The sequence below is a fragment of the Primulina huaijiensis genome, chromosome 4 (assembly GCF_012295235.1).
Source record: "Primulina huaijiensis isolate GDHJ02 chromosome 4, ASM1229523v2, whole genome shotgun sequence".
NCBI classification, from domain to species: Eukaryota; Viridiplantae; Streptophyta; class Magnoliopsida; order Lamiales; family Gesneriaceae; genus Primulina; species Primulina huaijiensis.
The window spans coordinates 2,519,667-2,531,143 of record NC_133309.1 but is presented as its reverse complement, the minus strand read 5'-3'; the positions used below and the strand labels follow the sequence as shown (position 1 = coordinate 2,531,143).

At 34.1% G+C, this 11,477-nt stretch overlaps 3 protein-coding genes across 5 annotated transcripts; 1 reads left to right on the top strand and 2 right to left on the bottom strand.

Annotated features, from left to right (window-relative positions):
• Window positions 1-1,997: 1,997 nt before the first annotated feature.
• LOC140975204 (protein SPA, chloroplastic) lies at window positions 1,998-4,701 on the top strand. Its single transcript, XM_073438783.1, has 5 exons — window positions 1,998-2,314; window positions 2,400-2,483; window positions 2,580-2,631; window positions 3,849-4,005; window positions 4,455-4,701. Exons 1-5 carry the CDS (start codon window positions 2,156-2,158, stop codon window positions 4,474-4,476), a joined length of 474 nt encoding a protein of 157 aa, XP_073294884.1. The 5' UTR covers window positions 1,998-2,155; the 3' UTR covers window positions 4,477-4,701.
• Window positions 4,702-4,803: 102 nt separating this feature from the next.
• On the bottom strand, window positions 4,804-6,194 carry LOC140975871 (cytokinin dehydrogenase 5-like). The gene is made up of 4 exons (XM_073439798.1): window positions 6,149-6,194; window positions 5,741-5,907; window positions 5,191-5,448; window positions 4,804-5,075 (listed from the first exon to the last, which is right to left on the bottom strand). The coding sequence occupies exons 1-4, from the start codon at window positions 6,192-6,194 to the stop codon at window positions 4,818-4,820; spliced, it is 729 nt and encodes a 242-aa protein (XP_073295899.1). The 3' UTR covers window positions 4,804-4,817.
• On the bottom strand, window positions 5,975-8,163 carry LOC140975203 (L10-interacting MYB domain-containing protein-like). Of its 3 annotated transcripts, none has more exons than XM_073438780.1 (4): window positions 8,025-8,163; window positions 7,332-7,413; window positions 6,887-7,213; window positions 5,975-6,791 (listed from the first exon to the last, which is right to left on the bottom strand). In XM_073438780.1, exons 2-4 carry the CDS (start codon window positions 7,407-7,409, stop codon window positions 6,195-6,197), a joined length of 1,002 nt encoding a protein of 333 aa, XP_073294881.1. In that variant the 5' UTR covers window positions 7,410-7,413; window positions 8,025-8,163; the 3' UTR covers window positions 5,975-6,194. The 3 variants fall into 3 exon arrangements, with proteins under 3 accessions (XP_073294881.1, XP_073294882.1, XP_073294883.1); XM_073438781.1 differs by having other exon boundaries at window positions 7,332-7,390; window positions 8,025-8,143; XM_073438782.1 differs by having other exon boundaries at window positions 7,361-7,413; window positions 8,025-8,139.
• Between the last annotated feature and the right edge of the window lie 3,314 nt (window positions 8,164-11,477).

The window sequence follows — 11,477 nt, the reverse complement described above, 5'->3', positions numbered from 1 at the left end:
TCTTGAATTAAAGAATCTCGGATTAAAATGATATAATCTCGGGCCTTACAATAATGGTTTAGGACTTGTAATAATAATATTTGACTTTTGTTTAGTGTTCAATACAAAAAAATCAAAATTGCAAAAATTCAGACCCAATAATATTTATATATAATATTGATTTAATCAATTTAACCGATTTTTTACATTCAAAACTAAAACCGAATCGATTGACCGATATTTTCCACACAAAAAAAAAAACAAAAACAAAAAATGATCAACCAATTAAACCGAACCAAAATTCCGATTTTGTTCAGTTTGGTCGGTTTTCTCGATTAAACTGAGATTTCGCTCACCTCTGGGCCGTAGTTGTTGATATTATGGCGTATTTTGTCCACATGTATGATTCAACATTTGTCGTTTTATTAAAAATTATAACTAATTATGATGGTGGAATTTCAATAATTTAAATCGCATAACAATTCAAACGTCACATGTCAACTATTCTCCTAGTAAGGATAATTATTACACTTAAACAATAAATACATAAGTATTCTCATCCATAACCCTATATAATTTTTGATTTTTTTTTTAAAAAAAGTAAACTACGGTGAACTCACCAAAAATAAAAATCATCATAATCTTTTCCAAAATCAACTACATGTTTTCAAATTTAACTCGGCAAAAAATATCAAAATTTTAATTTAGACTTTTTTTAAGAATAAGATAACATAAGGTTGCGCTTAGATTATAAATTTGAGAGGATAAATTTTAAATCTACTTATTTCAAATTCATTGTCTTACTTGAACGAGCAAAATTTAGATTATATATATATATAATTTATATATATATTTNATATATATATTTTGTTTTTTCTTGAAATCTTAATCTAGGGGAGGGGGGGAGAGATCGAACCCTTGCCATTTTCATGGGGAGTACAAGTGAAAACCAATGAGCCACTACCCTGATCTCGAAGTTAGAGATTTTAAATCCATATATAATAACAAATCTATTGATTTGATTGGACAAATCTGGTTGACAATATATTTCAAATTCATCACAACAGGGGTTATTCCAAATAATCTCTTCACATATTTCCCCCAATCCAAATCTATCAATCCAAACTAAGCAGATTTCAAATTCACTTCATATCAAGTTATACAATTTCAATAACAAATGTATTTTAAATACACTTTACGTCAAATTATACAATTTCAATAATAAATGGATTATAAGCTTCTTTCGAAGTTGAGAATATTAATATTATTACTACTTAGGTAAAATAATAATAATAATAATTAATAATAAACATTAAATATGTCTATTTTGCATCTTTACATCAAGACTTGGTCACTTGGTCACGTGCTTTACGACGATGAAACTTCGTTGGATGGTCTTTTTCAGACACAATCCGCACCATACCAACTTACTCCGAAGGGAAGACATGGTTTTTATGCCAAAAAGAAGAGAAAATTGTAAAATTAGCTTGATGAGCCGGCATGTTCGGAACTTGTCAAAATTTAGTTTTGGTTTACTGATATGGAATTTTTGTTTTAATCGTTTTTGGACAGGGATGCTTAGTTGGAACTAAGCATGCTTACGTGGAATTAAAAATAGAGGGAATATGTTTACATGGAAGCCAAGCGTCCATGAAAATTGTAGAATTGGTAATGTAAATCGGCATGTTTTGGTTTTTAGTCATGACACTATGTCAAAGTTTGGTATTCATATATCTCATTGCAATATTTTTTTTCGATTTTGATTCATTTTTGCTGCAAACAACTCGAACTAAGGATGACAATGAGTCGAATCTAAAACCCGTTTGAACTCAAAACCAATTGGATCTTCAACCTCATCACCCATGGCCTAGCCAAAAAATTTATAGATTTGTATTGAACTCAAAAAATGGGCCGTGGAGTGCAATGTGGCTAAGTAGAGGCCCATAACACACCGAAATAAAGGCCCAGGCCCAAAGAATTCTCGTGATTTCTTGGTCAAGATTGCAAGTTGAAGTTAACCCCCATGCTATCCAAACTGTGGGATTGAAGAAGAGCCACCTGAAAAATCAAAGATTCTTCCAAATGTAATATATTTTCTGCCACGATTTCAACAATCCCACCAAGAAATATACAGTTCCTCGTAAATTTGGTTCGGTCAATTGTGCAGAAAAGAACAATGAAAATGGTGGCATCTGCTTCTCAGCTCAGCACTTCGTTCCTCTGCTGCCCCGTGAAGTCCTCTTCCGCATTCTCCCAAACAAGGAAATCCCTTAAATTTCAGCGGCTTCCATCTTCGTATCCTTGCGTCAGAGCCGTTGAACTTGACCAGAGCACGGTTGATGGCCTCTGCTTTCTGCTTAACAGTGTTTTGTTTACTGATTTTAATGGGTTTTCTTAGTTGTTCTAGTGTTATTTTTCAGATAGTGGCGATATCTGTGGGAGTGGTCAGCATTGCAGTTGGGATTGGAATTCCTGTTTTTTATGAATCCCAAATCGACAATGCTGTAAGATTTAGTTTAGTCTAGTCCACTTGGAATATTTTCTGGGACTTGAATATCTGGTAAAAGTTGGATGTTTTAGCGACATTGTTAATGTTTCAGGCAAAAAGAGAAAACACTCAGCCATGCTTTCCCTGCAACGGCAGCGGTGCCCGTAAGTAGTTTTCTTGATTATCTATGTGTTCATATATGAATATGGATTATCAATGCTCTGAATTTATGCACCACGTGACCAGTACTTTTGGTACTAAGCTCAGAAGTTGTTATATATCTCATCTGGGGACCTTGTGTTTTGGGCATGGAGGTATAGCATGTACCAGTGTTTATGTGAATGAAATAAGAGTTGAACACTTTTTGCTTTGCTGGAAATGTAGAGTTTGATTAATTTTTTGTTGATGCTCAAGCAAAGGCTGGTCCAATTGTTCCGAAATACTGTCTGCTTTTGATTTTCAAAAATAGAGCCTTTACAAAACGTATTGCCACTCCCTGGCAACATAGAATGAGGGGTTGGTTGCAAATGAAACCATGTACATTGGGTGGCATTAGCGATTAAGTTTTATCTCTATTTTGTATCGAGAAAAAGATTAAACCATGTACACCCTTATAATATGATTCATATTGCACCAACATTTCGATCTGGGACATAGCATTGCGTATATGATGACTATCAATACTCAATTTGACTCCTCCTCAGTCACTTTTTCAAGAATAAAGGACTAACCTCTGACTTGCTCGATCTTACTTCCCTTCAATGTACTTGTAGCTTAGGCCTAGACATACCTAGATAACAAGCTTTGAACATGGGTTTGTTCAAGAGAGGGATATATTATAAGATTCCAAATATCTTGCAAATATTGTCAAGGGCTTGTGCATTATAAGTTCTCCAAATCAAGTAATAAGATTCATATGAGTGAGGCAACAATTAGTTCCATATGCGATAATTTATCAATGTTTATTCCAAGAAATTCGGTTATGTAAACCAAGTATTAAGTATTAACTCATGTCATTTCATTGGCCCAATTTTATGAATTTGTTAGCGATGAGTTTGAATTTGGAATTTGGAATTTGGAATTTCTTGTTTGTGTTTTGTTTAGAATTATTATTGTTTTCCGAGAAATGTGAAGAACACTTCTTCTATCACAAATTTTTTCAAGGATGTTATTTTGAAACCTTAACTTTGAGATTGTCAAGAAATAGAACGTCTGTTGTTACTTTTAACATGACAGGGTGGCCTCATCACAGGCGAGGAATTTGATCAATTACACCCCTAGTCACATTTCAAAATATATCGTATTTCCTGCTGGTGTTTTCAGTCGAAAAGCTTGGGTGCTCTTAAAAATTACATCTAAAAATTATGTTGATTTTCTGCAGAGAAATGTAGATTTTGCATGGGTTCTGGCAGCGTGAATGTAGAGCTTGGAGGGGGTGAAAAAGAAGTCTCAGGATGCATAAACTGTAACGGGGCTGGTTCTTTAACATGCACCACATGCCAAGGCAGCGGCTTTCAACCTAGATATCTCGACCGCAGGTGCTTATCTCATCTCTCCGATTCCCTCTGTCTCGACCATTAACTGTTGTTATTTACCAATGGTCCTGGTGCACCTTCAGCATCATATTGTGCAGTTGGAAATGTTAGGAACAGATGAACAAAATTTATGTGAAAAACACTTACTAACACGAAAAAGGAAAATCGCTGCTGCACCTAGAAATCTTCTCATTCTTATGAAAATCTTGTTGTGAGAACGAGTGAGAATCTGTGTTTTAGATCTAAAAAGTTGACTTAATATCATTCTAGAAGTTAGATTCTTCGGGTTAGGTAAAATTGGACATTATCCCTTTTTTGGGTACTTGATATCCTTCTAGAAGTCGCACACTACAAACACAAGTTCAATGTTTTGTTCCAAACCTCTATATATTCCTAGCATTACCTGTTTTCCCTGCTAATCCAAGTAACTTTTTTGCTTTTCCCTCCTACAGAGAATTCAAGGATGACGACTAGATACCGGAGAAAACCTTTCCACAGGGTAGAAAGGGCCCTTTGGCGACTAGTTTGCAGTAACACGTTTCGTTGGGTTGAGGAAAACCTCTATATATTCCTAGCATTACCTGTTGTTACTTTGATCTTGTTTCTTTTCTTACAAGAACATGCATTCATTCTTTGCAAGAAGTTGAGAAATTATTGTATTTATACAATCTTGTCTTCTAGTGATGATTCCAACATTTTTTTGAACCTCTCAAAAATTTTCTAGTTTACTCAAAACATTAATACCAAAATACCATATACGGAAACACACACACACACGCACGTAAAGAGAAGAATGTGAATTGTGGAGTGATTGATTACTTGTCTTTGTTAAATGGGTACAAGAGGATGAGTTCAGTGTTAATCTTGGGAATGAGATTGACAAGAACTCCAGCATTTAAATCAAGAATCCGAGACTTTGGCACAAATAAATTCATCCATGGATGAGTCGGTGATTGCGGGGTATTTTGTACTTCCAGCCTTGGGACTCTTGTCAGGAAATCAAAATAGGAGACACCTGCACTGAAATTTAAACTAGGGATGAAGTTCATCTCTTTCAGCAGCATTTCAACTACCTGCCGATATATATGGTGGAATCAATTAATCTAATAATAATCACATTTTGATTTTCTATGTATGTTCATTTAATTGATGTAGAGATCAAGGATTTAAGTTAATACAAGTATGTACCTTATTAACCATATCAGCATCGTGATCGTCGTAGTACTTGACTAATTCGATAGCGTAGAGGAGACCATGTTTCCTCAACAATAAAGTAATGTGATCTTGGTTTGAAGACAAGTTAAATGAAGACCCCCAGCTATCTCGAATAGTCTCATTTGCGATAAGAAAGCCTTCCACATAGTTTGGAACCTTTGACGAGATAAGTTTTTCTTGATCTTTTGTGTAGATGGAGAAATTGCTGTAGAGTAACCTTACCCATTTCGCCTACATAATAGTTAGAAGAGATATAATGCAGAAAAGCTGTGTAACAACATAATTTTAGATTAATATAGTGGATATATAGATCATAAATGTGATGATTATGTGTGTGTATATTATAAAAATTCATGTGAGATGGTCTCACGAGTCAAGTTTGTGAGACAATTATTCTATTTGGGTCACCATGAGAAATTATTATTATTTTATTTCAAAAATATTATTTTTTTATTGTAAATATATACATGATTGATCTGTCTCACAAATAAAAATTTATGAGATCGTCTCACAGGAAACCTACTCTTGTTGGTGCTTTGGCCAAGACGATTCTTGCTCTTGTTATGATGCCAAACTGTCCCAAACCTCCAAGAACAAAAATGGATCTACTAAAATAATAGACTACTAATGCATCGTGCTCTCTGTTGTGGGCGTTGTGTGCGCTACCGATATAAGTGGTATCATCTCCGGCTTTATGGGAGACGTAGTGAGTTCAAACTTTCTACAACCATTAACCAAAAGAACCAGACACGAAAAGGAAAACAAAATGAGGTTCTAACATATGTATTAAAAAAACATCTATGCTAAAGCATCTAAATGGATTTGTGATAGATGCGAACAACTCTGCATGCTTCCGTTCAGCTGTTTCTCTATCCCCCCAAAATACCACCCTTTCAGAGATCGAAAGATTTTGTACATATTTAACACCAACACATCACTCCCTCCCCCTCCATCAAAACATATGCAGCTGACGACATTTACAAGACAATTTCACACTGGGCAAAACTTATACACTTTCTTTGCAACCATGCTAATCGTACGCCATTGTTATTGAGAGATAGGAATGTCTCCCTAAAATTAGGATTCTGGAAGAGATCCAAGGCAGCATAGTAGACATAGTCTTCAATACCTTCGATCTCATCCAATGCTTTTATGCACTCGGTGATGGTGAATCTTTCATAGGTAAGAAGATTGGTAGCAGTCCGTAATTTCGAAGAAGTAATCATGTCCAAGAGGACTTTCGCCATCATGTCATTTGATTCTTCATTCCAGTTGCTTTGATCAGGTACAGAACTAGCCTCAGTGGGGCGTTTTCTCTTTTTATCAGCTGTGTTCTGGCTAATGATTTGCGACGAAGATCCATTTCCTTGCACAAATTTTGATGTCGATGGAGTTTTGATAAATGGGTTTCCACCTTCTGCACCCGAGGCTTCATTTCCAGCAGATTTGTCAAGTTCTTCATAGTGGCTTGATTGGGCATATTTTCCATCTACACCAGAATCTGCAAATATTGTGCATAACTGCTCATAAATAGGACAATCCTTGGTCTTGGCTGGTTCAGTCTTGGGCTGTTCCTGTATGCATCGGGTGATATTTATAAACGGAAATAATGTGAAAGATCGACATGTCATTTGTATACATATTCGTGGCTATGTATAAAAGGAGATACCCCTATGTCATCCCATAGATCAAACCCCATGAAGCAAGGATCCTGCATCGCATCACTATGGTTAAAAGCAGATTGCAAATTGTGATAGCGCGTCCTGAGGACGTCCAGATGTTTCCTCAACTGATTGTTATTGAAACTGAGATTGGTCTGTCCATTGAATTCCTCACGAATCTGGTTCCATGTCTTCTTGTCAAAAACATTATTAGCCCTATTCCCTAGTTGGATCTGCTTCACAACTATGTCTGCAAAGATCTTATCAAGTGCTGGGGTCCATCGTGTTCTCAGACGCTCTTGCTTCAGTTGCTCGTCAATAGGTTCTGGTTCCATCTGCACACACGAAAGAGAGTAATTTACCGTTTAAAAAAGAGCCAAAGTATTGCCAGGGAAATAGCATTTAACATTTGAATGATGACACTGACAACAGGGAACTACACAAGACACTTACCTTGGCTTGATCTTCACCCCAGAATTGGCATAGGCGACTAAAATGCTGGTTCTGCTCCTCTGCAAGTGTGTCCCACATCACACTATCACAAGAATCAAATTTTCACAAGAAGGTAATAACTTCGTTAAAAATATAGTTTAACTAGTTACAAGATTCTGTAAACTCCCTCTACAAATTTATAAAAGGAGATAACAAAATGAGACACAGATATAACAAATTTCATGCAAACAAACAGTCTCCTAACGCAAACGAATAAGCAGAGAATGCAAGATGTCCACATTCAGATCATCAGCCCATGTGATAACTGCAAAACATTCCAATGTAGCTGCTTTTCATCATTTCTCAATCAATAATTCCGATTTTTTTAAGTATTGGGTTAAGAGAACAGCCTTTATCAACACCCATCAAGCCTCTTCTCATACCAAATCAAAACTACACATAGTCTAGCTGAAAAAGGAGCCAACAAACTTGCTTTGCATATTCAACACCAACGACACATTTTTCCCCGTCAAACGAAAATGCAAAAGTGTCAGTAATTGGTAACTAAAAACACAGAAATTTTCCGATAAATCTTCAGCATAAAATCAATCGTTACACCCAATCAAAATTCAGATAGATTTTTTCCAACAATTAAGGGAAAATTTTACCAAAAACACATAAATATTAACAAAGGTAAAGGAGTAAGAACAATACCTGAACGTAGAACTAACCAGACAATGCCCAGAAAATTGAAATCGTTAATCAACAGCGTCGGAATTTCTGATTTAGGGTTTTCTGATTACTGAAGCCAAAAATATGAAAGAAATAATATTGCGTTAATTATTATTAGTAAGTGTGCATTTTACAACAAAATCAAAAGACGGGTCGAAATATTTGGGCTTCTATGGGAAAATGGGCTGCCAATCCAATTCAATCTCAGAAGATGGGTCCAAATATTTGGGCCTTTGTGGGGAGAAAATGGGCTTCATAATCCAATACAAAATCAGTAGATGGGTCTAAATTTTTGGGCTTTCATGAGACGAAAATAGGCTGCCTAATCCAATTCTCCATTTCATGATTTGATACCAATAGCGGGGACTTAATTGGTACTAGTGTATCGACACAAGCAATGTGTGTACGTACAATATTTTTTATAATTTATTTGATTTATATTTAAATGAAGATCAAAATGTAATTATAAGAAATAATGAAAGACTACATTGCAATTTTGATATATGAATTAAAAAATAAATAGAAAAAAAAATCCAAGAATTGAACCTACAACTTGAAGAGAAATAAAGACTCCATCCACTGAGCTATTGATAACTTGTATTAAAGTTTTAATATTTTATTAATATATATAATTATTAAAACAGACAATGACATCAAAAGTCAGTTACTCTAAGTGTCTCAAACTTAATAATAACCAGTTACTATGCACACGCGATGCGTGTGTACAAATTTTTTTTTATCGTTATCGATGAATTAAAATATAATTTGACAAATTATAGAGGGACTAAATTGATAATTGGATTGTTGAAATAAAAAAAATAAAAATAAAAGTGTGTGTTGAAATTTAAAAAAACAAAACAAAATAACAAAAAACAAAAGTGTAATATTAGTATCATATAAGGGTAAAATTGGAAGAAAAAGTTGGTGTCCTCCCTAGATAGTTACTATCATGCGCTCAACTTTAATAAAATAGAATATATATAATAATAATAATAATATAGATAGTATAGATAACTATAATTTGTTTTTGCATTTTTTTCATAATAAATTATATCTAGAAATTTAATGATATATATAGATAAATATAAGTAAATAATTTTATAAATTTTAATATTTTTATTTTATTATGAATTATATATAAAAATTTGATGATAAAATTAGATAAAAATAAATAAACATTTTTATCAATTTAAAATTACACCAAAGACACCGAAATTAATCTAAAACTATCTTATTTTATAGAATAGTATAGATATGACCATCTCGCTTTATAGTATAATATATACATATCACCACAATTCATAATTATTTTAAAATCATATCAAACGACATATACTTCATCATATTATATATTTTATCCTTATTTTTCTTTTTCTTATTATTTTTATCACATATATTTTACATATATCGTATCACATGTATCAAACGATAGCAAGAGTGATATTAATTTTTATCAATTTTTTTATACGCAAAAAAATTATCAGGTATCAATTATTATATCCTAAATTATATTCATGATGTTTATCACGAAAACTCATGGACGTGCCAGACACGTGATCGTGCTAAATATTGCATTATCTTACTTCTATTATCAAACTTTGTGTGTTCTGATTCGACCGTTTGTTATAATTCTCTCAGTATGACTTCAAATCTAAGAACTTGGTTGAGAAAGATAATGACAATTACAGAAAAAATGCATGAACAACATCAAATCTAATTTATGTTATGAACTCAAACAACATTTTTACAAGAAACCTGCAGAAATATGTCAAAAAGTAAAGAAACTAAACTGTTGGAAATTAAAAATAACCGAACAAATTATTGAGAGAATTTACAGAAACTTTGCTATAGTTTTTTCAAGAGAGTTTTCCGATTCTTCTTCTTTTTTTTTTTAATTTTTGTTCAACTCTTTCCAGCGGTTTAACCATCTTCCATGATCGTTCATCATGGATCGTCAGTCAACTTCCTCAGTTGTGCGTTTCTCATACCAACTGCAGCTCTCGTGGATTTAGCAACATTTGAGCTTCCATATCTAATGGGCTTTCTGTTGAAGGGGGCTTTGGCAGATTTCAGGTGGAACAATTGTCTCTCGTAGCCAATTTGGCCATTGGACCAATTTGACTATTTATAAGCTTAGTATGTTATTTTAGCCCACTTTGGCCCATATTCAAAATGTGACATGAAGACCAAATTCTAATTCTCATATTCTTCTTCATAATTCTCTAACAATAACCCTCAACGTGAAATTCTTATTCATTAATCTTTATATTCCTTATTCAAGTATCCAAGCCCAATAACACATTGATTCTCAAACTTTCGCCTTTACGTAAAAGAACTTGGATTCCCCTGTCGTGTTCTCACTTACCCGTTATCGATTCTTCGCCATTTGTCATTGCATCGTGGTTCACTACTGGGACACCATTCAATTTTCAAGCAAATCACCACTCTCAAACTCTTTCGCATCCAGCCACAGTATCTCAAGGAGTAGTATACTTCACCATTTTCCTAATCCTCCATCACAAAAAATCTGTAGAATATGTCATGCTTTCATGCTCATGCATTCAAGGTGTTTATAAATGTGCCTGAATGAGTAATGCCTTGCAACATTCTAGTTCCACATAATCCATTAGGTTTTTCTTTTACCATCAATGTAACACCCTCCAAATGTCCAATAAATATCATCTTCGATCTTCTTCATATCTTGGACGTGATTTTCCATATCAACGCTGGACCATTATACTGGTGTTTGCCCTTGGATATTTTTAACATATCTGACATAATATTCCTCGAGGTCTCCTAGCTTGCATTTCACCTCTTCTACTTTATGTCTGGATGTATTGTTTCTTTCCTTGGGACTCATGGAACACATGATTTTTATCCTTCAATATTTGAGAGAGCATGGCTTGACCCATTAATCCTCCAAGTTCGAATGCAACTTTACAGTTGGATCCCAAGTACAAACATAATAATTTAGGGTTTTTCTTTACTTTCGTCACACAGAAACACTAAAGAATGAATTATAAAACCTTTATATTTGGCTATTGGCAATGCAAGCAAAATTACATCTTAGTCACCTTACATCTTGCTTAGTCGATGGTCAAAGCCCCATGACGTAAACATCTTTTGGGGTAGCACAATTCAAATATCTGAAATCTATACAAACTCGAAGTTTCCCATTATTTTCATAACATGGACTATTTTGCGAGTCGTTCCATGTACCTCGCTGGACAGATAAATTTAGATTTGAGTAATTTTTCAATTTCTTCTTTTACTTTTGACTCAATTGCTCTGGACATTCTTCTAGCCGGCTGCTGGTATGGTTTAAAATCATCTTTAATTGGTAGTTGATGCTCTACCAATTTACGCTCTAAGCTTGGCATATCTCCATTTCTCACACAAAGCAATATTTGAATTCTCTGAGAAGTTCCACAATTT

What these genes read in the sequence shown, in the direction of transcription:
- LOC140975203 (XM_073438780.1), bottom strand. Translation starts at nt 7,409, where the DNA reads ATGTGGGACACACTTGCAGAGGAGCAGAACCAGCATTTTAGTCGCCTA. An exon ending in GGGGTGAAGATCAAGCCAAG is followed by an intron (nt 7,214 to 7,331) that starts GTAAGTGTCTTG and finishes TCGTGTGTGCAG; the next exon opens with ATGGAACCAGAACCTATTGA. An exon ending in ATCTATGGGATGACATAGGG is followed by an intron (nt 6,792 to 6,886) that starts GTATCTCCTTTT and finishes CGATGCATACAG; the next exon opens with GAACAGCCCAAGACTGAACC.
- LOC140975204 (XM_073438783.1), top strand. Translation starts at nt 2,156, where the DNA reads ATGAAAATGGTGGCATCTGCTTCTCAGCTCAGCACTTCGTTCCTCTGC. An exon ending in TTGAACTTGACCAGAGCACG is followed by an intron (nt 2,315 to 2,399) that starts GTTGATGGCCTC and finishes GTTATTTTTCAG; the next exon opens with ATAGTGGCGATATCTGTGGG. An exon ending in CCTAGATATCTCGACCGCAG is followed by an intron (nt 4,006 to 4,454) that starts GTGCTTATCTCA and finishes TCCCTCCTACAG; the next exon opens with AGAATTCAAGGATGACGACT.
- LOC140975871 (XM_073439798.1), bottom strand. Translation starts at nt 6,194, where the DNA reads ATGTCGTCAGCTGCATATGTTTTGATGGAGGGGGAGGGAGTGATGT. An exon ending in GGAGGGGGAGGGAGTGATGT is followed by an intron (nt 5,908 to 6,148) that starts GTTGGTGTTAAA and finishes TCTCCCATAAAG; the next exon opens with CCGGAGATGATACCACTTAT. An exon ending in ATGCTGATATGGTTAATAAG is followed by an intron (nt 5,076 to 5,190) that starts GTACATACTTGT and finishes ATATATCGGCAG; the next exon opens with GTAGTTGAAATGCTGCTGAA.